Raw genomic sequence first — 25,109 nt, forward strand, 5'->3', positions numbered from 1 at the left:
TGTGTCGTACGCCAAAACTATAACTCTGACAGCTTGACCAGAGGATTGTGAGTGAGAAGACAAATTTTCCTACATTTCTATGTATAAATTATTTCTGTAGAGCGGAATTTGCGGCCAGGAGCGCAGTTTTCAAATTTATTTTTTGACAATTTTTTCTCTCCCTCTACACTCTGAGCGATGATGTTGAATGTTTTTGGAGAATGATGAATTTCTCCAAAAATGATCATGGTCATTGAACAGGGATTGATAAAAAAAACTATATGACCTATCGAAACGTGGATTAATACACCGATACACAAGACTTGTGTCTACTGTTTAAAGTTTAAATGGAGTCTCTAGGTGAAATTATGCCGGAGAAGTAGACGTTTAAAAATCTCCAATTATTGTTCTTTTTCGCTCATTTTTTTTCCGCCGTCCCATTCATTTCAATGCAAAATTTTGGGCAGTTCGCAAAATTCGTATTCTGTAGAGAAAAGTAATAGCACACCGATCCCGATCAAACCGCACGTTTTGATATATAATTTGTCCTGCAACTCTTCAAGTTGTAGGACTAGTAGCGGGACGAAATTGCGTCCGGAAGAGGAATAAGAAGAAATCCACAGTATAACAGTAGTGCAGCACTGGTCCCTACAGCTATTGCTGTATGGGACCAGTGCTCGGTGCGATTGCCCCGAGGCCCTAATAAATAAAATACTAATTATGTACAACTAGATACACTAAACAATAATAATGATTACACTAAACAAATAACTAGTAAAATAAAATAATATCAAAAATTAAAATGAACAAACCTCTAAAATAATCAAACAATACTTATTATTCATAAAATAACTGCACAAGTAAATACTAACAAGAAATAAATAAATAGCTCCTACGGTATTTTTTTCATGTTTATTGTGTAAGGCAGATAAAAAATAATTATTTTGTCACCCACCATCACATTCAAAGGCTTTTCAATTGCGTCTATTCCCCACTTTTCCTCCATGTCATAAAGACGTATTTTGATGGGTATGGAGCCAGATTCCATGGGGACAGCAGAGAAGGAGACAAACTGGGAAGACTGCGGCGCTAAAGTAATGTTAACAAAGGCCATACTGGTGGCTGAACCAGGTGAGCAAAGTCCTTCAGTTTGTTCCATATGAACTGCAACCTTTGAAAAATCCACAAAAAAAGAAAACCAAGAATTTAATTTAAAAGCATACAGAAGGTGGCTGTTGTTTACAGCGCTACATAATGTCAGTATTAGGTTATATCTACCTTGAGGCTATTATCGCCATAGTTGTAGATAACAGGAGAAATAGATAGTTGCTCAAATTTCCTCACTGAGTAAGGCAGCCTCAGAGACACAAACACTTTCTTAAATGCTCTGACCTCAGATGGCTTAACCACACAGAATCCTGAATGAAAAAAATGCATTAATAAGAAGCTCTCCAGTCAAATATCTGAGAAGTATTTATAAGATGGGAAGCTGTTATTACCAGTGGCCTCAGATAGAGTGATGACTTGAACCTCCCATGTGGTGATAGATTCAGGTAGATTCAAAGTATAACTGAGAGATTAAGAAAATGTTAAGTAACTGTTGCAAAATGCATAAGTCAAATCCTGTGTCTAATTAACCCAATGCATTTAACACTGAATTATACAAAAAGCAGAAATTACCATATTGATTGAATATTAGAGCTAACTATAAACGGTAACAAATGCAAAGGCTAGGAACAAAACTATGGAGTCACTAAGGTTTCAATAGCTGTAATCAACCGCTGAAAAACATGCTATGCAAAAACTAAAAAGTTCATTAACTAACCTTCCTTTGCCTCTTATGTCAATTTCTGTGAATGCAATGCTTGGGGTGAAAATTCGTCGAATGTGCTGACTTCTATCCAAGAGGAAATCTTCAAACTCTTCTGAGATTTCGGCTAAAAATGAGAAAATGAAAGGTTTGTGATTATGATGCCACAGTGATTCATTGGCGTCCAAGTATATAATGTCTACATGACAGTTTAATCTCACTCCTGCCAAGTCCATTCTGGGCATCCTCTTGTATTTTTTTCTGTCTGAGACGCTCTCCCTCAAGGCAGCATTGCAAAAAGACGTCTGCACAGTCAGGATTTGGTTCTACCAGAGAAACTCTATTCGCTCTCTCCTGACATGTTCGTGTCATGGGGATGAGAGAAAACCCCCTAACACAGCACTCTTGCAAGTTTTCTGAAAAGTTTGATTCTGAAAATGACATGAAAAGAAAAAGGCACACATTTATGACATTCTAACGAGAACTACCTTACATTATCTCAGTTGTCTTAGCAGAATGTTGTCTTACTTAAGGTCATCATTTCCTGTTGAAGGTCCACAGCGCGTCTCTGTCGTACAGATTCTTCACAGTGAAGACCTAGAAAAGTAATAGTGGTTGTTGGTATAAATTGATTAATTCTATAGTTTCATTTGCTAAAAGGTTCACTTCTGCTCACACACAAAGGGTCAACAACCTATTACAAAAAATATGTTTCCTCTCCAGCCTGGTAGTGGTAGTACGTAGTCTGACTGGAACTATTGACTGGCTAGATACCAAAAGATGAAAGTGAGAAAATACATTTTTGTAATTATGTTGAGCAACCCCATTATCTGAAACTTGTCAGCTCAGTCTCTTCGCAATCGGTTCATTAAACTCAAAACTGGGGCCTCTACTATTTATCATCTACCGCTTCCCCCTTGGCCATATCTTCATAAAGTTTAACATCCACTTTCATTGCTATGCAGATGACACCCAGCTCTATGTCTGCACCAAACCCACACCAGCCTCCCACCATCCTCCATCTGTTACTGTCTTCACCAAGTCAAATCCTGATTTTCCTTCAATTTTCTCAAGCTCAACAGTGACAAAACAGAGGTTCTCCTCATTGTTTCATTCTCTGGTCACATCTCGCCTCCATTACTGCACCTCTCTGCTCTTTGGTCTGCCTCAGATATCCATCCACAAACTCCAACTGTTTCAGAAAGCTGCAGCCCAGACCACCACCAGAACTCTCTTCACCTGTCACATCACTCCAGTAATAATAATAACTTGAAAATTTCCTCTGGGGAAATTTTGAAAGGGCCACGGGGGCTACTGCCGGTGTGTGTACACTATGATGACATTCTTCAGAGATTTCAAACAATTAATACTAGTATTGTTATGATACTATATAATATACAAGGAGCACACCTACAACAAGCATTCCTCTTCAAATATTTATTTATACAGCAACCTATGCCCTTTAACCTCAAAATGTGTGCGCATATGTGTGTGTGTTTGTGTGTGTGTGTGTGTGTGTGTGTGTGTGTGTTCGTGTGTGTGTGTGTGCGTGCGTGCGTGCATCTTTAACTGTTATTACATTAAATGACCAGTGTGTGTGTGTGTGTGCGTGCGTGTATCTTTAACTGTTATTACATTAAATGACCAGTGTGTGTGTGTGTGTGCGCGTGCGTGTATCTTTTACTGTTATTACATTAAATGACCAGTGTGTGTGTGTGTGTGTGTGTGTGCGTGCGTGTGTATCTGTAACTGTAATCACATCAAAGCATCAAAGCGTGGGGGTCGACCAATCAGAGCAGAGCAATCAACGGAATTAACAGCTGTGGAATCTTCTGGCAGAGTGAAAGCAGCCAGAGGTTGGCAGAGTGAAATTTCTGGCCTCGAACAGAAAGCATTTTTGGCAAAACCATAATACCTATCATTGATCCGACTTCACTTTGAGCGTCCTGAGTTCTTCCTGAACGTCTACATATGATTTTTTTTAAGAAAAATGAAAAAATAGCTTTGTTAGAGCGCTGAGCGATGACATCACACACTCTGACACGAACATTCCGTGCAATACACACCCATTTTAATCTCAGAATTTCTCCAAAAATGATCATGGTCATTGAACAGGGATTGATAAAAAACTATATGACCTATCGAAATGCAAATTAATACACCAATACACAAGACTTGTGTCTACTGTTTAAAGTTTAAATGGAGTCTCTAGGTGAAATTATGCCGGAGAAGTAGACGTCTGAAAATCTTCAATTAATGTTCTTTTTTGCTCATTTTCTTTCGTCCGTTCCATTCATTTCAATGCAAAATTTTGGGCAGTTTTTCGCGACTTATGTCGCGAAAAATTCATATTCCGTAGAGAAAAGTAATAGCACACCGATCCCTAACAAACCACACGTTTTGATATATAATTTGTATAATTTTTATAATTTGTAGCGGGACGAAATTGCGTCCGGAAGAGGAATAAGAAGAAATCCACAGTATAACAGTAGTGCAGCACTGGTCCCTACAGATATTGCTGTATGGGACCAGTGCTCGGTGCGATTGCCCCGAGGCCCTAATAAACAACAATAAAACAATTTTAGTACTACAGTACAGTACTACAGCAACTTCACTGGCTTCCTGTCAAATACCGCAGATTACAAAATCATGCTTCTCACCTTCAAGGCCATCCACCACCTCGCACCTCCGTACCTGACTGAACTCCTGCAAGTCAACACTCCTACTCGCTCCCTCAGGTCCTCCTCATCCATCCACCTCATTGTCCCAGCAGCCCGTCTGACCACCATGGGTCCGGAGCTCTCAGCTGTTCTGCTCCACGACTCTGGACTCCCTACCCACTAACCTCCAGAACGTTGACTTTCTATCACTGTTCAACCAAGCTCAAAACCCATCTGTTTAAACTGGCGTATTGCACCTAAAAATGTCTTTATCTACGTATACAGGACACACTGTATATCGAAATTCAAACCGTTGTCGTTTAACATTTAACTACAAGGATTTAAATGAAGACAATTTGAGTTTTTTCCATACTCTTTTTCCATTCTGCCTTGGACTGAGATATAAAAGACAGGCCGGCATCTGTGAGTACTGATGCAGGGTCAGCTCCTCCTCCAGTGGGTGAGCAGCCAAGGTCATGTGACTGCATAGTGGAAAACACCTGAAAAGTGGGAGCAAGAACTTATTTACAGCATTATAATATGTCGGTTGAATTAGATGATTGGAGTGTGAGTATGTGTGAAAGTGTTACCTGTTTGGCCCTTAGTTTATTATCAGCATTGAGAGCGTAGATGGCTTTATCCACAGCCAGCAAAGCAACTTTGGCATTCTGACCATGTAAATCAAAGTCTAGCCTGGCCGGGCTTCCAGGACTAAATGGTCCTTTATATTCTACCTACAGTAAAGTTCAGATAAACAAAGGTTAAGTACATTCAATACATTAAAACAAAACATCTAAATATATGTATATACATGCATAGGGTGTTGCAGTTTACCTAAACAGAATAATATATACTTTGTGATGGCATGCAACATAATAACACCCACTACAGTGCTGTTTGTTACTACAGGCTGAAGTTGATTTCGTTTGGTCTTAAAAGCATGTAATCTAGCTGCCAATCACTTCTCTGCCCTATTTATAACAAATGCAACCCATTTAAATACACAAAGTCAACGGAGGCAAAGTTCTGTTTGTCTACTGTCACTCTGCTCAGATCTGTTCTGTTTACTCACCTTGACCTTTATCTCACATTCATCCCTGACATCTAACCACACAGAGTCAGCAATGATGTCACCACCCTGGTTGTGGTAGTAGCCAATCAGACGGAAGGATGGCACCATATCAGACGTTATCTGCAGATTGCCTCTAACATGAGTACCAAATTTGAGTGAACCCTTTTGTACTACCATCCCACGGCTTAAGACCTGAAATGAAGTCAATTTGAAAATGTTAAGATTTAAATAAACTGCTTTTCTTTGTCAAAACAAAACAGAGTTGCATCCACTCAGATATGCCTCACCATGTAGTATATAAACCCCTGTCCTGGGCCATTGGTGGAGCTGTGGTAATTCACAGTTAGTGACTCGCCCACAGAATATATCCTGTTGGTTAAACTCAGGTACAGGTAGCTGTTACTTGGAGATGAAGCACGATGAAGCACTTTCTTCTGCATAAGGTCTCCCACCGACCCCTGATGAAATCAAGGAGCAAACCGTTAAACTGAACTAAAGGTTTATCAATTTGATGATGCAGTTATCTTATTAGTTGGAAAGGGAAACTAACTTCAACAGTAATTTGAGCTTTATCTCGAATATTAAATGTAGTAAACACTGTCCCCTCCTGGTCAGTGGTGCCTTGCCAAGATTTCTCTGTAGATTCCGGCACTTCAATTTTTACTGCCTCACCAGCTGCTCGGGAGCCATCCGGCAGACGTACGATCGCCTATGATGACAACAAACAAAATATTTTGCATCCCAGTGTCATCACAGTCATGTATATAAGTGTGTTCCCATTTCTAAGTTTCATGCATACCACCACATCAAGCGGATATCCAGGAATGAAATATGAGCGAGTTCGAGAGAAATCCATGGTGTATTTGTGAGAGATGATAGGAAGGTAGACTTCTGCCTCTTGTATTTCACCACCTGGGCCATAAAATTCATAATTCAATGATATTCCTAATATCTTCACCTTTATAGCAGAAGCATTAATAAAATTGTTGTCATTTTTTTTTTCAGATTATCAGAATTATTCAGTATTTACCTTACAATGACAATAGAGTACATTCTGAGATTTTTTATGTAGTTTGTAGGATTATGGTAATTCATTTTCACTTAATGACTTTTCCAAACTGTGTATTGTTTTATTATTATAGTATTATTATTAGGATAATAAGACCCTTGAAGTTTAGAAGAGGTTGTGTGCAATATGAGTCAAACTGCTGTATCTTAACACATCTCTCATTAAATTCCATTTTGCAACATCAAGAGTCATGGCATTGCCCTGGAACTGCATAACAAGAACCAGCTGTCAAGTAATTTAAAACCAAACAGGAGTAAACATCATACTGTACTTTGCACAGCACCTCACTGTCTGCAAAACAACACATACTTTACATGTTATGAAATATTATTCTCTCTTAACACCGTCTTGGTTGCTGACATAAAGATTGGTATAATGTGTCTTTACTTTGTATGTTGGTGACAAATACTCCCAAGTAGAGTTGTGCTCCACTTTGCTGTATTTCAGAGAGGGTTCGCTTCAGCTGATTTTGGAGGTGTTGTATCTGGAAAGAAGCTGTTGCAGTTCCATCTTTGACCTGCAAGAAATTGTGTAAATTGTTAATGTGCAAGTAGGCCCTCTGCAACACTTGAGATGCAATGTGTTGCCAGATTATCTGACCTCTGATCTTGAAAAGAGCTGCATTGTAATGTTTAAATAGATATCTGTTTCCTCACCGAACCAGTCAAGGTTAGTCCTCTGATAACGTCAGGCTTCATATTTAGACCAGACCTTGTAACGTTGCTTTTTTGTACCAATCCAAACGTGCAGTGGTAAGCCCCTTTGACTTTCTCACCATGTGAATAGCTAGAAAACAAAACATGTTGTCATCATAATAATTCAATCATAGTGTGACTACTTATGTTAAGACAAAAAAAGGAGTCTGATGACTCCATAACTAATCTTAACTTAAACAACAAGTTAAGCTTTTTGTCCAACAGTAAACTCCCTGAGGGAAGAGGCAGAGCAGCCATATAGGGAAAGCTAATAAACATTTTCACCATAAAATATGATCTGTCAGTCTAACCAAAATCAGTGACATAGCTGGTTGATTGTAAGTGCCATAAAAGCCACTTCTCCCAGGATATCATATCCACCCACCAAAGTTACACTGCAAAAAAGCCAACTTGTATTTTTTGGCCTAAAACAGTGATTTAAGTTGGTAAAACTTGGAAATATAAATTATTGACATTTAGGGCAATTATGTAAGTTAGCACAACAAAGGAAACACGTTTGTGAGTTGTTGTTACTTATATCTTTAAGTTGGGGTTCACAACAAGGGACAATAGTTCTGCTAACTCTTATTTCTTTGTTATGAATGCAGGAAAGCGGTGAAATTCGGTCATTAGCATATGCTAGCGGCTAACTGATGCTAGCGGCTAACTGATGCTAGCAACGCTGCTTGTTACAGCTACAAGAGTAGCCATTAGCGTATCAATGCTAACTCAAAATTGTGGTCGCAACATTAGCTGACATTTCATAGCAGCGTTACAATCGTGCCAATTCAGCACATTGCAGAAGTTAGCAGAAGTAAGGATTAAAAGTTATTACAATGTAAAATTATAAGTTAGTACAACTTACAGTTGAGTTGACAAAAATCTGAATTCAGAGTTGAGCAAACTCAAAAACAAAACTAAAAATATTTAGTTTAATTGTCCAACTTAAACTTTTATCAAAGTTTGTTGCCTTGAAATTTTGAGTTCACCCAACTTTTCTTTTTTTGCAGTGTACTTGGTGCAGAAACAGAACGAAATAGTTAAGCAATGTTGCTTTAATGACACATTATCACCTGTGTATACAGTATCCACTTTTAGCTTGTTTGGGGGTTTTATGATGAGGTAGTTGTGAGTGGACTTCATACAGTAGCGTTAGTTAGTAATGTTAGGGGGCTTTTAAGCCTGAGCTGTTTGGTCGCTTGAAACAAACTCTGGTGCGTTTTGTCGGATGGTACATTGGATTTTTGCTGGTGTGAATGCTCAAACGAACTCTGGTGCAGACCAAAGAACTGAACTCTGGTCTGCTAAAAAACGGAGGTCTCGGTTCTAATCCAAGTGCACCAGAGTTCGTTTGCCTCAGGTGGAATGCAGTCCAGACCAACGGAAGGAAATGAACCAAAACACAGTGCTTTATGGGTTGAATTTGGTTGGACAAGGTAGTAGCAGCAGTGGTGGGCCGTCAGGGCCAGCAAGGCCTTCTCTGCTGGCCTAACATAACCAGAAATCATGATCATGATTATGATAAAGGTTAATTTAATTTTTCATTTACTTTCCCTAAATATCTAAAAGTATTCATATTCTCCTCATGTCATATTATGCTCTTTCCAGTGCTGTTGTTTTTAGGTTAGAGTTTTTATCCAATCAGAATTCAGCTATCTTATGTTGCCGGGCTGTATGAAATCTGCCCGGGCCTTCAGAATCAACAATGCGGGCGTCTTTGCACTGTAAGTGAACGGGCAAATACAGTTGATAGATAGTTCCGATAGCCAATCAGATCACGAGTTGTGTCAGTAAGGCCCTCTAGCTGGCCTCACGTTGAACGTGACATTTACGCGTCCTGTGATTGGATACTTACTAGTTTGAGCCACGGCAGTGCAGATCAACAGAGTCACACCCGGGACTGTTAATGGTATGTAAATAATCTGGCGCATTGGCGCAGCTGTGTGGTTGTACTCAAAGCAACAGGTCACAGAAAGTCCTGATACGTCACGTTTTGTTGGACATCACTGAAGGCCTAAGTGTGAAATGCACCGCCCGCCACTGAGTAGCAGGCTTGAAAAATGTCTTGTGGACAGTTGGGTCAAATGAGGAAGTAAAGGTCCTTATCAAAATATGTTAAGACGATCACAAAACACAGTTGCTTGTGGCTACAAACAAAAGCGACAGAATGTTGGCTAATGATTTCAATCACACAGCGGATCAATGCTGCATAAAAGACAAAAAACTCCAAAAATACATTAAAGTCTGTGACTTGCTTAAAAAAAGGGGGTAGCTCTTTTCCTCACATATTCTGTCAAATAATTAAAGGACAGCATCAGCAGCTTGAAATTTGTTTACAAAGCTTGGATGCGCTTGATAAAGCAAAATGTGGAAGCAAACAAACCAAATACAAAATGCAACAATGTTTCAACTTCACCGCTGAATCACACTGAGTCCACCACACTTTATATTTAAAATTTAAAGAGGAAATCCATAGTTGGTGGACTAGCATTAGGTGTTAGCCTGCGTCAGGGAAAAGAGACTCATGCGAACACATTCAGGTGGCAAACTGTAACTCTGGATGGTTAAGTAGCTAAGTAACAGTGAGGTATGCTAATGTTTAGGTAAGCTAAAACTAGTTAAAGGCACAATGTAAACATAAGCAAATTATCCATCGGAACCTGCCACACACGTCTAGTGGGTCATAGGTGATGATTGAGAGGGATTCATTTTGTATGAATCTATAAAATCTACTCATTGTGCCTTTAACCTTAGCCATAACATTGTTACAAACAAATGTTAGCAATTTTGTAACTTTGATATTTCTGCTGTTAATTTTTCAACTTGTTTATGAATTCTTGCAGTATATATAATGGCCTATATTGATTTAATGTCGCCTTAACTTCAGTAAAGTAAGTTAAATGGAGTATTATTCAACACTTACCTTGCTGAGATGGTGAAGTTAAATTGTTCAGCATTCAACAAAATATAGCTCTCCTCCGGTTTAAGGTTCACCTCAAAACTTGGTAAAACTAGGGAGTGGGACAATGAAAATGTTATTGAGAGGGATAGGAGATGATCTGTCAATTTAAAGCAAATTGAAATACTTAAATCCAATTAGCTTACCAAATTGTTTGACTTTGAACTCCAGGGAAGCAGCATTTGCTTCATCATCTTCATCATAGTGTGCTTTGATCTTCCATGTGCCCATCCTTTGTAAAGAAAATAAACAAACCATCATGATAAGTCAAAGTCTCTAGTGCTGTTATGGCACAGTTTATTATAAATCTGTTTTTACATACTTGGCCACATCAGGTATGGAAAATGAGTCTCTAATAACTCCTCCCTTTGCAGTCTTGAGGGACTTCATCACTTTGTTTCCAGCAGCATTCTATCATAAACAAAACAAAAACATGAATAATTTTAAACAAACCTTTTTAAAGTTCTTTGCATTCCTTGGGAAAATGTATTTACTCACAATTACTGATATCCGGACCACATCCATATGAGGCCTGAATTTGTGGTCAAGAGTGAATATCCTGTATTGCACTAGAAGAGAGATAATGAACATAAATGGCAATTTATCCACAATGTTTTACATTTCTTTACATTTGCTGGCTTTCCTTTTACCTCTTTGTGTTGGGTTGTAGATTGGCTGGTCGGTCTGAATGAAGATATTGCCTCTGCGTTTTGATACCCAGACCGTTATTGACTTCGCAATACTGAACGAGGGATTCTCTGCCTTCAGCGTAAGGTAGCGTAAGGGAAGATATTCTTTAGGCACTCTTGACACCTTTTCCCTATCCAACTGTAAGGATGTAAATAAGATGTTAAGTTTATGACCTCTCAGTCCTGTCTAGCTGGTTGCTGTTTGTATGAGTAGAGAAGTTTGTCATACCATGAGCTCAACTGTTTTGATCCTCTCTTGCTCACTACACTGAACAGTTTCCTCTGCAGACATACGAGTGTTGGTACTCTCATGCACCAGGTAGAGAGTAACAGGACTATTTAGATTAGACATCTGGACAAGCACTTTCTCTTTAACACCCACATGAAACACAGTGGGGGCTGAGATGAAGAATCTGCACACGAAGAAGAAAAATAACACTTATAATGCATCCTTCATTGCTAGATTGTACATTTTCACCTGCAGTGCTGCATATTTTGCATATTTTCCCAGTGGTGGAAAGGGTATTTTGATCCCTTACTTAAGTAAAAGTACTAATACTGTAAAATTACTCCACTACAAGTAAAAGTCCTGCACTCAAAACTTACATATCAGCATCAAAATGTCCTTTATTTTTTTCTCCATTATTTTATATATTCTAAATATATTATTCGATTATTTGTATTGATGCATATATATAAGCAGTATTTTAATTTCCTCAAGGCAGGGCTAATTTAACTACTTAATATACTGTTATAAGTAAGTAAGTAAAGTTTATTTATAGAGCACCTTTCACAGATAAAATCACAAAGTGCTTTACAGAAAAAAATAAGATAGGGGAACATAAGACAATTAAAACAATTATGAGGTTTAATTTAAAAATATGTCTAATCACTTTAAATGTAACAACTTTTTTATGTTAAATCTGAAAAAAAGTACAATATTTGCCCCAAAATGTAGTGGAGTGGAAGTATAAAGCTACATAAAATGGAAATAATAAAGTAAAGTACCTCAAAATTGTACTTAAGAACAGTAATTGAGTAAATGTACTTTGTTACATTCCACCACTGTCTATTACAAAAATCATTTGACATATATTATACTGGAAAAAAACCAAGTTAATCATTATGTATAATATCAAATCTTAAAAGACAGAAAGCTTATTTTAAGCAGATTTCTCGACTATTACCCATTGTCCACTGAAGAAGCTGATTCCACAGCTATGAGGAGGAACAGAATGGAAAAGATGCGGCGCTCCATCGTGCAGCTGCTGTTCTGGCTCCAGCCGCTGATTAACTGAGCTTTGTTATTCATCTACGCCTGTATTTCTCAATCGTTGGATCTCTCAGTGCCCTCCCTCTATTTTTTTTTTTTTTAAGAAACATAAGTATCATTACTCGGAGTAATATCTACTATTACTATTATTATTTTTATATAGTATATATCATATTATTTTATTTATAATTATGTATAATTATTTTAATTATTGATAATTATTTTAATTATTGATAATTATTTTATTTTATTTTATATTGTTACTATTTATTTATTATTACAATTATATACCGTCTAGTCACCATAGCATTGTATTTTGTGTTTTTTTCAATTGTTTTTATTTATGCTACCTCAGTATCTTATTCTTTTGTATTTTATTGTATTTTATTGTACTTAAATACTGGACTGCTGTGACAACCGAATTTCCCTTCGGGGATGAATAAAGTAATCCATCCATCTATCTATCTATCTATCTATCTATCTATCTATCTATCTATCAGGGGAAACCATATTGTCAGATATAAATGTAAACTGATATGTACAGATGTGTGACATACCTTTGGTGCAACAATATAAATCTACATTGATGAAAGTTTGCCATCTGAGCAGATTTATCTATATTTTTAGGTTAAAAAATACAGTTGAGATGATATTGAACTGAGAAAAGCTTTTCAGACTGCGGCATGTTTTATTTTATTAAAGTCAGTTTTATATCATTGCTTGGCTTGCAGCATGGAAAGTGTTTCTGTTTCACAATGTGTAACCATTCCCTCATTGGTCAATACAAGTCAGCCAGATTTCTCCCAAATCATGTGATTTACAAGAAAATAAAGTCAACAGTGAGCACTGTTTACTGTTTCAGGAATGATTAATTGTAGACTATAACATTTTCTCCAGTTTCAAATCAGTTTTTAAATCATTAAAAAAATAAAATATTTACCAAAGCCTCTAATCTCACACTTAAATACACTTTTCAGTTTACATACTTTCCTTTTCATGCAAACTAATGCATGCTGAATGGGATTTTCTGTTCTGATGCAGCAGTTGTAAGATTTATGACACAGTTTTATCAGGATGTGATTCTAGTAAGTAACAAAGATATACAGAGACAAGGTCATAAACTTTATTTTCCTCCACATGAACAGCTTGATGTTAGATGCAATGCAAACAACTTTCAGTTTTAGCAGGATACAATATGCAACACAGCATTAAACACACTGATTGGACAGAGAATACACATTTTTTTTTAAGTTTAAATGTTTAAATTTAAAATGAACCACAACTGCAATTGCATGCATTGCATTTTTTATATATTTATTGATATTTTACTTTGTACTAATAACTCTTATGTAAATGTAAGAAACCGTGTCAAGATCTTTGGAGGAATTTAAGCACCAAAATGTTTATCTCAGCCGAGTGCTCCAGATTAAGACACTGATTCAGTTCTATCCTATTTTTGTTAATCCACAATCAATTGCACATACATTTTACCAACTTATTTCAGAGTATTCCAAAAAAAAAGTTTTTTTTAAAAAAGTCATTTTTTGATCTTTGGATCTTCTGGCAGTTTCAAATTAAGTAATTCAAAGTGGTAAGATTCACATTACATTTAAGATAAAATATATATATATATTTTGTTTTTTGGGAAGTTACAATCAAGCTGACAAATACGTGTTAGTTGTAAATATACACTTACATAATAAAATGGGTATGTGATGGCCCTGTCTAATCCAAAAACATATGGAAGAAACATCTCATCAGCCATATGGCTCGCTGCCATATCCTCTCTTCATCCATTCATAATCTGATTCTCCCCACATATTGAGAGAAATTGCACCTTTTAAAATAAATTTACCCAGCATATTAGACAAACTAATCCACATATTTAGTTTACTGGCTTCCTTAAGATTATATGATAGAAGTGGAATCATTTCAGGAACTTATTTTTAATTAATTTTGTCAGTCCACTGATGCACCTTCCTCCTATATTTTAAATCCCAAAGGAAAAAAAGTGTTAATTATCACACATTTTCAATTATATATTAGGTTTAGATTGTCCCTATCGATGCCATTGGGAAGCAAATCGTCTTAAATCCAGTATGGGCCCTGCAGAGGGAAACGTTTGTCGCAACAACTAAAAAACATGAACACCCTCCTTCACGACATTTGATGAATTCCCATGTTGATCTCTGTATCTTTACAGTTAGATGTAAGATGAATAAAGCAAGAGTCTGATGCATGATGTCCATCCACAACTCCTGGATGTGGAGAAGAAACACAAGAATTGCGTTTGGACAATCAGCGCCAGACTCTCTGTCAAACTTGATGAACAGCCAAAGCATCTATTAGTCCTGAGAGGAAATCCTGCAGGGGGTGAATCATCATTAATAAAATATCATAGGAGATTAATAAAAACACATGAATAAATATTGATCATTCATTGTGCCGGCCTTTTTTAACCTCTTGTTCAGACTGAAATATCAATGAACTGTCAAAAGAAAGTAGGCCAAACACTAAAAAATGCAATCCAAAAATAATATAATTAATGTTCCAAAGGCTTATACCAATAATATGTACATATTGTTAATCTAATAATTCCCTTAATTTCTTATCTATAAACTCGTATATTAGTAAATTAACTTTTCCAAACAAAAAAGTAAACTATTTTGATACTTACATCATGCACCATCAATAATACGATGATGATAGTCCCAATAAAGCAGCTATTAACGATGCGTCCCTACACATATGAAATATAAAACCTGTTCTTTCTAAGTTTTTCAGTCATTGTAAAGTTCCCTCTGCTCTGCGTCCGTCCTCCACCGCTGCTGGGTCAGTCTGCCTGTCCATGCACCCCTCTGCATCTCTTCCCCTCTATCCATCTCATTTCATGCAGGAGTGGGGTTACCTAAGAGACCCGGCCTCAATGGAGAAAATCTCTTTTTCTACAATTAACTGTGAAAGTGACAGAAGGAAAAGAAGGGAGGGATCTACGGAGGGGTGCGCGCTCAGAGAAGAAAAGGAGAGAGGGAAGGACACAAGTGCGCATGACAGGTAGAAAGACGTAAAGTTAAATAGGAATATTTGCACTTTTTTAAAGTTTCAACTTCATCTGAAATTTTGGAATAAAGACCTGTAATGAAAAGTGACCAAAGTTATAACAAAAAAAAAATGTCATTGCATGTTTGGACCCTTAGAAAGCAGCATGTTTCTGCATTTAGCATTTTATAAGTAGATATAATATATATTGTATTAACTGAGGCTTATGATTTATTTATTTATTTATTGATATGAAATACTGGTATTTATTTTACATCCTATATTGGAACGATTTTCACACACACTCTTAATAAATATATACGTTCAGTTTTGTAGCACCTCATACTTGAATTGGGATTAGGCTAAATGAGGTTGCATTACACTGATCCCAGTGAAAGTGAATTATGTGTATCACTATAATCTCTAAAAATGCAGAGGGAGTGACCACTGGGTTTCCATGGAGAGATGTACACAAAAGGGTGTGGCGTGGGAATGTCCTCAGGGGTCAGGAGTGAGGGTGAAGGGGTCAAAGGTCAGAGCCAGCTGGACAGCACACAAGAGGAGATGAGGGTGAGAAAAGGAGGTGAGGGGGGAGTCCAGAGACTGGCTGACTGGACCCAATGGGACATTAACATTGAACTGATGGGAGGCTCACTGACCAGGGCCTATTCACTGAGAAACTAAGCTATGACACACTCATGTGTAATGGTCCGTGGTAATTGACAAGTGACAAGGCCTCATTGTGGATGCAGAAGCAGTTATCAATATGCAGCGCTGGATTACAAGCCATACGTACTGGTATTCAGCTCTTATGGGGTTATTTTAAGATGCAAACATACTCTATATTTTTAGACAACGACGCAAGTTATATGCACAGGCTAATACTTCCATCACTGCTCTTACAAAGTCAAAGTTACACTGTTCAAAGCATTTTGCACACCCATGTATACTGCACATTTGTGGTGCAATTACAAGGTGAAGAGCATGCACAAACTGAAGGAGGCTTATAATGATGCTTTGCGATTACTGTTAAATAAGCCAAGATGGCACAGTGCAAGCCACACTGTAAAACTTTTTACTGTAAAATTACAGTAAATTACTGGCAGCAGTTTCGCCAGTAAGTTACTGTAAAATTTACAGTACCTTTATAGAAATACAGGTTTGTTTACTGATAAACTGTCTTGTTTCGAAGAAAAAAAATACCGTGACATTTAAATGTTTAACTCTAAATTATGTTACAACTAATCCAAAAACTCTATATTAGTATTACTGGAAAAACAACACATTGTGATTATTTCAGCCCAGACAAAAATTAAATAAAATAAAACTTTTCTTCTTTTAGAAAATAACGGCTTTATTTTCCCGACATGCTCAGCTGAAAACCGTAAATTCCTGTAAAAATATAATGACCGTTGGAATGCCTGAGCAATCATGATAACTCCCACAATGCATTGTTTTCACAGCAATATACTGTACAATCATAATACAGCAAGTTACTGTTAGAATTTGACTGTAAATTTACAGCAAAGTCTTACAGTGCAGCTATTTGTTGGCCTGGGTGTGCCCATTTGTGAAGCACTTTTACGTAATCTGATGTATAAATTTATGAGTCGCCTTGTACAGTCCGAAAATAGTGTGATGGTTGCTCTAACTAATCCTCAGGTTAGCTCCATCGCCTCTCCTCACTATATTGGAGACGCTAACAGTTTATTTTGGTCGGTCTGATGATCATCTTTTTGTATTTTTTGGTTTCTGTCATATTTTTGTCTGCTGTGTTATTTATTTATTTGTATTGTTCCTGTTTTTAATATCTGTCTCCTATGGACCCTGAGTCTTGAATAAAAAAATTTGATCATAAACTAATAAGATTTTTACAAGCGCTATCCCTTTAACTGGATATTATTGAAAGTTTTGATTCCTTTCCAAAATAAAGGCCTGTAGTCATGTTGGGATGTGGATATGTACAACTTTATTATCAGGTTGGGGTGTAAACACATTCAGTATGCAACATTTATCACTTTTTGTTTTCCAATAGTTTTAACCGACAGCAGCTGTTTTAGCTGACAGTATATATATATATATATTTTTTTTTCAATAATGAATGCTTTATTTCGGTTACAAAAAACAAAAACAAAACAAAGACAAAATAAAATCATGTTTTTTACAAAAGAATCCATCAGACAGCAACCGAAAAAGGAACAGGCTGAAGCCCCACTAAAGGCTTATTTTTGCCTTTCCTGTACCATCTACATGTATACATTATATGCATTACATTAACTGAATAATTCACATTGTTACAAAACACATGATAGCTTAAACTGAATCCTTTTCCAATAGTTTAAACTGGCAGCAGCTGTATTAGCTGACAGTATAAGTGCACTAAACAGTGAGTTTCCTGTGTTCTTTCACTCTTTACTTTCACTCTGACACAGTTGTTTGGTTTTCTAGGTCAAGAGAAACAGACTTTAACATGCAACAAGTGGAAATTAAAGCAGATTCAAACACGTATCATGAGCCATGGAGTTAAACAAGGAACCTTTGTGCTGTAATGAAAATATAAATACATGATGTTTCTCTTAACATTGGCTGATACAAGCTACCTGATCACAGTGAAAACATTTCACAGTTGCATCTTTGTCCTGCAGTTTGAGAATCAGTGAACATGTTTTTGCATCATTTCCAGTTCACATGGTTGTAGATGCTCCTGCACCTCAAGGCTGCAGACAGGAAGGTGAGCGTCTGTGAGCTCTGTCTTCCATGTGGCCTAGTGAAGGTCGGGTCAGGGGGGGCAGCAGGCAGTCTGGATCAGGGGCCACACTCTGGTGGTCTAAAAAAGACAATCTTGGGGCCCCAACCCAGGGGGTCAACATGCAAATAGTAACCCCTGAGTGAAAGGCATAGAGCAGATCAATGTTCTCACATTACTCTTGCTGCCCATGACTGTGAATGTGCACGCCTACACACCACAGGAGGTTTTCATATTTAATGAAATTCAATCTCAACAATAGAGAAGGCAGCTGTATTTTAACAAAGGTAGGAGTATGACGTCATAAGTGAGCTCTTAAATAACCAAATAAAACAACCATATCTGCTGAAGGAGCTTGATGTTACACTTGTCAATAACATTGGATTCAGTGTTGCAAGAGAATCATTTTGAAACAGCAAAGGTTGCATAACCACAGTGAGTTATTACAGTGTTGTGAAAGCTACAAATACAACATCAGTCATCTGAAGTGGCTCATCCAGTGCATGTGGAGCAGATGAAGTTCAGTGTTTCTGTCTCAGACAGGCCGACCCACTGCTGCCTCCCAGTGGATTCAATGGCACCTGTTACACCACAGCCATATTTCCCTTCAGGTCCTTGTCCCGGGGCCCAGTTCTGGTAACAGCCAGGAGAGAACTTAGTCCAGAACCAGAAGTTAAATTTACATGTGTAGCGTAGACCGAGCCAAACATGAGCTGAAGTGGCGTTCTTTGCCGTTTCAGCCGCCGTTCCCTGAATGTGTTCGGTGGTGATGTGGACCAGGTCTACATGGTGCTGCCTGCAGTAGCTCAGAGCTTCACTCCAGGTCTTATTCTCCTGGATCAGTATCAGGTTTCCTTTAGGGAAGACAACAAAGAGAAGTTATACTTCATTCATCATGGAAATGTATGCAAAATGAACTAATGATACATCAGTCTGGATCAATGTTGATGTATTGATTCAATGCTCAACAACTTTGTTTTTTATGCACACTGTTCATTGCACCTTATTTGTTTCATAGCACCAACATTTTTATACTGCATATTCATATTTATTCTGCACTGGAATTCTATTCTACACCTTAATACATACTCCTTCTTTAGACACTTTATTTTTTATTGTATTTCTATTGTATTTTTATATTTTATTGCTTGAAGTATGCCTAGGTTGTTCTTTTTATTTAACTGTGTTGTTATTGTTATCTATCTATCTATCTATCTATCTATCTATCTATCTATCTATCTACCCATCTATCCATCTATCCATCTATCTATCTATCTATCTATCTATCTATCTATCTATCTATCTATCTATCATCTATCTATCTATCTATCTATCTATCTATCTATCTATCTATCATCTATCTATCTATCTATCATCTATCTATCTATCTATCTATCTATCTATCTATCTATCTATCATCTATCTATCTATCTATCTATCTATCTATCTATCTATCTATCTATCTATAAAGTTGCTTTTTGTGAGTTCATATAAATAGAATCATGATAATAAAGACTTTGTGATACAGTGGAAACTGCTTATTCTGATGACGTTACATTGATCAACCACTTGTATTGATGAAAAAGCTCAAGATTGAATCATTCCAACATAATGCTGTCTTAATAGTTAGCTTATATGTTGCAGTTATCAAGTAGAATGCTTACAGTGTTCATTTTGGGCCTTTTCACACATGAAAACATGAAAAAAATAATTTAAAGGTATAGTAATCCTAATACATTTATTTATAAATACTTATGGTAACTAGCTGGCAACATGAGGTTTAAATCATGCAGGCCAGTAAATGGCTACACTGTCTGTTTCATTACTTTATATTCATCCTTAAAGTTGGAATAAAATATTTTTTTACCTCTTACCATGAAATGATTGTGACAGTTTATTTCTTGACATATAAAATGTATACCTCCTTAAAACTGTATTAATCAATCAACCAAACATATCACAATGAAAATTAAACCATAATTAACAGAGGATTGTGTCTGAAAACAAAATCATTCCACCTTTGTGAGCGATGCACAAAAATCAACATAATAAAGATGGTAAACTGCATGAAAAATAAAGACAAATAAAAAAACGTGATCACTATAAGCAGGTTCAACTGTAGCATCTAATATCACAATATTTCACAAAGCATCGATATAATATAATGCAGAGAAACTTGTTATTTACACCCCTTAAGTCAGGGGTGTCAAACTCTGGCCCGCGGGCCAAATTTGGCCCGCAGTGTAATTTTATTTGGCCCGCGAGGCAATTCCAAATTATTATATTATTATTGTACTATAAAAGCTGACCCGCCGGTATTATACGGCGCATTTACCACTAATACTAGATTTATTATTGTTATTTTATTTTTAAATGTATTAACCTGTTGAAAAAGTTTATTTTGATATTTAAATCAGAAGGATGCAAATAGAAAAGAGGCATACGATTTTTATTTAATAAATTAATGACATTGATGTGTTTTTTATTTGAAATTTGATTTTGCATGTCTGCACTATTTAGTTATATATTGTATGTTTATAAGCGTTGCTGGTTCCATATTTAATGTTAAAGCAAAACATGTTTGGTATATATTAAAAGGTTTATTTGTTCAATATTGGCCCGCGATTTTATTCAAGTTTTACATTTTGGCCCATTGTGTATTTGAGTTTGACACCTCTGCCTTAAATGAACACAAAGCACATAATAATTAGAAACATACCTGGAGGCAAACTTTCAGTTTTGGTGGGCTTGGGGGTTGAGGAGTGTGTGGTGGTCCTCATAAGGGTTGTTAGTGTCGGGACCCCGTCTGTAGTTGCTGGTGTCGTCGTTGTGGGAACCTGCTGCTGAGTTGATGTCACGGTTGACATTAGTGTAGTTGCGTTGCTGAGCTCAGTGCTGGTTGTAGTGGACACAACAGGACTGGTGGCATTTAGTGTCGTCGCTTCACTGGTAGTTGTTGGTTCTTCTGTGGTAACAGCAGTGTGTGATTGATTAGTGGCCACAGTAAAATGAAATGTTATTATGACCTTTGAAGTGAGCGGAGCAGTTGTCAGATTTGCCGGCAACTGACTTGTTGTCGGGGTCTCCTGTGTACTGGTTGCACTGGTCGTTGTTGGTGTCAGTTTCCTCGCTGTAAGAATAAGTAATGAATGAATAAACATGAATTATAGATGCAGCTCTGTTGTGTGTTGTTTGTGTTGCTTTGTGCAACCAGAGGTTGGCTTCAGCATTGCTTTCCTAACTTTGTAAAATACAATTAAACAATTTTACTTATAAATAGATATAATATAGATGAAGAAATTTAGATGGTTTTGTTTTTTTAATTAAAATTCCAGTACCTAATGTACAGAATATACAGTACAGGCCAAAAGTTTGGACACACCTTCTCATTCAATGCGTTTCCTTTATTTTCATGACTATTTACATTGTAAATTCATCAAAACTATGAATGAACACATGTGGAATTATGTACTTAACAAAAAAAGTGTGAAATAACTGAAAACATGTCTTATATTCTAGTAAGCAAAGGGTGGTTACTTTGAGGAATCTAAAATACAAGACATGTTTTCAGTTATTTCACACTTTTTTGTTAAGTACATAATTCCATATGTGTTCATTCATAGTTTTGATGCCTTCAGTGAGAATCTACAATGTAAATAGTCATGAAAATAAAGAAAACGCACTGAATGAGAAGGTGTGTCCAAACTTTTGGCCTGTACTGTATATAATTGTAGACAGTATAGATATAATGTATATAGAATTGAACTGAATAGATCTGATACTTGATCCAGCTATCTGAGTCTGTATCAGCCTGATATCCAATATTGCTATCGCTGCATCCCTAGCATTGTGTTAGCACAATATAATACAACATTAAGATCAGTCATTTGACAGAGGAAGTGTGTAATATAGCAACTTACCCCCTTGACAAATAAATTTGCGCTTGTCACTGCATTTCCGGTCGTTCCACTCCCCTCCATCTTTGAATACAGCAACAACGCAATCCTGTTCATCTCTAAAATAGTTTGGCTGGTTGGGTTTCCAGTAGCGGAATGATGAGTTGCTCCCATCAGACCACTTCCAGGGGTCTCTGAAGAGGCCGAGCCACATATTTTGTGACATGGACACATTACGTACAGCCTCATTTTCTTCTGCTGAGTGTATGCTGATCAGATCAGACGATAAGTCCCTGCAGTGTTTCTGAGCGTCCCTCCATGATTTGGTCTCGGCAACAAATGTGAGAGCACGGTTATCACTGTTACCTGCAAGTACAAAGGTTTTATATTTTAAGCACAAAGAGCAGAGTTTATTTAACCCTATAAAGCCAATTGTATCATATTTGATACACAAGTTTTTGAGACCTATACATCATCAGTGTGATATTTTTTCCCTGAAAAACCTGATGTATACATGTGTTGAAGAAAAAAAAACTGAGCAACAAATTGCACAAAAATACAAGATATAGCAAAATTTATATGCAGGTTCCACTGGTGGATCAGTCATTGCTGCGTGAAAACTTCATATCAGCAGATGTATGATGTTGTGTTATATGGAAAAAAATATTTTGCATGTTTGAGGAAAATGTTAAAAGGAAGTAAAGTCTTAAAAGGTTAAAAATGTTGGGTTTTATATGTTTTTGTTAGTTCGAGAACAAACTGTGAGCAACAAATTGCACAAAAAGAACTGATGTATCAAATATGATACAAATTAAAATCATATATGCCTATTGTTTTTAGATTTTTTGGTTAATTACCTGTCAGCAGGTTCAATAAACACTCCAGTTTTAAAAAAAAGGAGAATTTTCTGGCAATTATTTAGTGGTTCAGGCTTTATAGGGTTAAACATGACTCCCAATAAAAAATAAAATTTCACTTACCATGACAAACGAACTGTCTTTTAACTCCACAGTCACTTTCAAACCATTTCCCATGTTGATCCATTGCTCCACAGGCGTCTTCATCCTTTGCTTGCGGTTCTCCTTCCCTCCAGTTCAGGAAACCCAGTTGTTGACCAGACTGGGACCAGTGCCATGTCCTCACATCTCCAATCTCCAGACCTATCCAGGCTCTGAGAATGCTATTTGGAACTAAAGCGATCAAACTATCCATGTCGGTGGAGTTGTGAACTGTAGCTAAATCACTGTACATCTCTCTGCAGTAGGTCTTTGCGTCTGCGTAGGTCTTAGAAACAGTGTTCAGGTGAAATTCTGACGATCCCAGTGCATAGGAGCAAAGTCCTGTGAAATAACAGGAAGCATTATACTTTATTTATAGAGCCCTTTAAGACAGCGTTAGCTGATACAAAGTGCTGTACATGGCAGGACAGACCACCAATAAAAACAATAAAAACAAAGAACAAGCAAAAACAACTAAAACAAAGCGAGTCTCATGCTGGGTAAAACAAAAACAAAACAAAAAAAAAACAGTAAATAAAAGTGGGTTTTAAAATTAATCTCAATTTTAAAATTAATCTTAATTTAAAAAAACCCACAAAGAACAAATAAAAACAAAAATACAGTTTGAATAGCAACAATAAAAACAAAAACAGTCCTGTTTTCATGAAGAGCACATTTATGAATACAAGTCTTACATTTAGTATGAGTATGAAATAAGAAAAACAAGCATGTAAGGTTCAAACCTGAGATAAAAAGCAGATAGAAAGTTTGAGTCCCTTTCATCACGATGAGTCTCCTTTCAGTCATGATCATGGCAGACAGTAAAATAAAAGCTTAACCAAAAACTAAACATGTAAATATAATTGAATGGCCTTGCTGTCTGTCTGAGGAGCTGTGAGCAGCACAGTGAATCTGGTAAGAATGCCACTTGGCTTGTTAAAAGGCCACCTTTAACGAGCAGCTACAGACTAAGCTGTTTTTCAGGTTTCTTTCTCTCTTGCACATACTTTATGGTGCATACATAGATGGAAACAATTACATAAAATACAATGAAGCAGTAGACAACTTTGTGAATCTACTGACATATGAATGGTCTATTATTTTGTCTTTTTTTTTTACATATAATTTTTCAGAAAAGACTCGAGATTGGATTGAAATCAATGAACAGGTTATATTAAAGTCAGCCACCTGCCCCAGAGACATAAAATACCATCTGAATGTGACATGGTTGGTCCAGAAAGAAGGTGAGCATGTTGTTTTGCAAACTCTGAAAACTGTAAACAACTTTCTCACGTCCCAAATGCTCACAAGGAATAAGGGTAAACCTAACACAAATTTTATAATTCAAAATATCTTAGTGGAGAGCTTTAACAATTCACTACACTTTATGTGGTCCATAATCACACACTGAGAACCTCACCCACCCATTTATGTGTTAGGAAAAAAAGGAAGAATACATTTATATTCCAAAAATAATAATTTAAATGTTAAGTATTGGGGGAAAAATCTGAAAAGTTTTATGTTAAGTGTTATATCCTTAATACTGGAAAATGTTACCTTCTTGGGGCGGCCTGCATCTAACTCAGGACAGACCAAGATTTCTTTTTGAGGGACTCGTTTTAAGTATGATGAAAAAAATAATATGAAAAAATAAGAATAATTGAAACAATTTAACCCTGTAAAAAAGAAGGAGAAAGAAAAAGTGATGGTGCTTGATATAAATGGCTTTAAAGAGTCTAATAACCAACAAGGCTACAGTTCATTCATCACCTCGGAGAACAACAATAGAGCTCAAAAGATTACAAAAATAGAACACTGATAAATATTTTAGATGGTGAAAAATGATACTGCACAACTTAACTGGAGCATTAAAATGTTGTGCAATCCTGTGAATTCCCCTCGCGTCAAAGACAAAAAGCATTCCAACACTTGTAGGTGTGGTTGTCCATGAGTTGCTGAGATAAGGTCTGTTGTGCAACAATTAGGCTACCCCTAAAAACACAATTCATCATCCCATACAAACAATAATACTCTTATTGTGTGTGCCGTTTTCCATTACTTCCCCTTGAGTGCATCAGTGGTAAGCCATACTATCACAGTGTTTAATGATCTGTGTTTTTTTTTTTTTTTACTGAGCCAAAGATTATACGTACAATATTGTTTTGACAATGCTTATTTCCATTTGTATGATTAATAATAATTGTATAATTCTATTCATGTACAT

At 36.6% G+C, this 25,109-nt stretch overlaps 2 protein-coding genes across 2 annotated transcripts in view; both read right to left on the bottom strand.

The window, feature by feature from the left end:
- LOC131976964 (complement C4-B-like) overlaps positions 1 to 12,260 on the bottom strand; it is a 36,726-nt gene extending 24,466 nt beyond the window's left edge. The window contains exons 1-21 of the mRNA XM_059340197.1: positions 12,121 to 12,260; positions 11,163 to 11,346; positions 10,895 to 11,072; positions 10,743 to 10,813; positions 10,567 to 10,655; positions 10,391 to 10,476; positions 10,209 to 10,296; positions 7,247 to 7,376; positions 6,978 to 7,107; positions 6,321 to 6,433; positions 6,072 to 6,230; positions 5,809 to 5,979; positions 5,522 to 5,713; positions 5,040 to 5,183; positions 4,823 to 4,949; positions 2,318 to 2,386; positions 2,011 to 2,220; positions 1,805 to 1,916; positions 1,479 to 1,549; positions 1,258 to 1,397; positions 935 to 1,150 (exon numbers count right to left, since the gene is read on the bottom strand). Of these exons, the coding sequence (XP_059196180.1) occupies positions 935 to 1,150; positions 1,258 to 1,397; positions 1,479 to 1,549; positions 1,805 to 1,916; positions 2,011 to 2,220; positions 2,318 to 2,386; positions 4,823 to 4,949; positions 5,040 to 5,183; positions 5,522 to 5,713; positions 5,809 to 5,979; positions 6,072 to 6,230; positions 6,321 to 6,433; positions 6,978 to 7,107; positions 7,247 to 7,376; positions 10,209 to 10,296; positions 10,391 to 10,476; positions 10,567 to 10,655; positions 10,743 to 10,813; positions 10,895 to 11,072; positions 11,163 to 11,346; positions 12,121 to 12,245 (2,805 nt within the window). The 5' untranslated portion in view covers positions 12,246 to 12,260. The remainder of the gene's footprint in view (positions 1 to 934; positions 1,151 to 1,257; positions 1,398 to 1,478; positions 1,550 to 1,804; positions 1,917 to 2,010; positions 2,221 to 2,317; positions 2,387 to 4,822; positions 4,950 to 5,039; positions 5,184 to 5,521; positions 5,714 to 5,808; positions 5,980 to 6,071; positions 6,231 to 6,320; positions 6,434 to 6,977; positions 7,108 to 7,246; positions 7,377 to 10,208; positions 10,297 to 10,390; positions 10,477 to 10,566; positions 10,656 to 10,742; positions 10,814 to 10,894; positions 11,073 to 11,162; positions 11,347 to 12,120) is intronic.
- A 6,223-nt stretch (positions 12,261 to 18,483) lies between these two features.
- On the bottom strand, positions 18,484 to 23,692 carry LOC131976773 (macrophage mannose receptor 1-like). The gene is made up of 4 exons (XM_059339926.1): positions 23,629 to 23,692; positions 22,868 to 23,227; positions 22,031 to 22,253; positions 18,484 to 18,850 (listed from the first exon to the last, which is right to left on the bottom strand). The coding sequence occupies exons 1-4, from the start codon at positions 23,690 to 23,692 to the stop codon at positions 18,484 to 18,486; spliced, it is 1,014 nt and encodes a 337-aa protein (XP_059195909.1).
- Positions 23,693 to 25,109: the final 1,417 nt, after the last annotated feature.

This window comes from Centropristis striata, chromosome 8 (genome assembly GCF_030273125.1).
Source record: "Centropristis striata isolate RG_2023a ecotype Rhode Island chromosome 8, C.striata_1.0, whole genome shotgun sequence".
In the NCBI taxonomy this organism is placed as follows: domain Eukaryota; kingdom Metazoa; phylum Chordata; class Actinopteri; order Perciformes; family Serranidae; genus Centropristis; species Centropristis striata.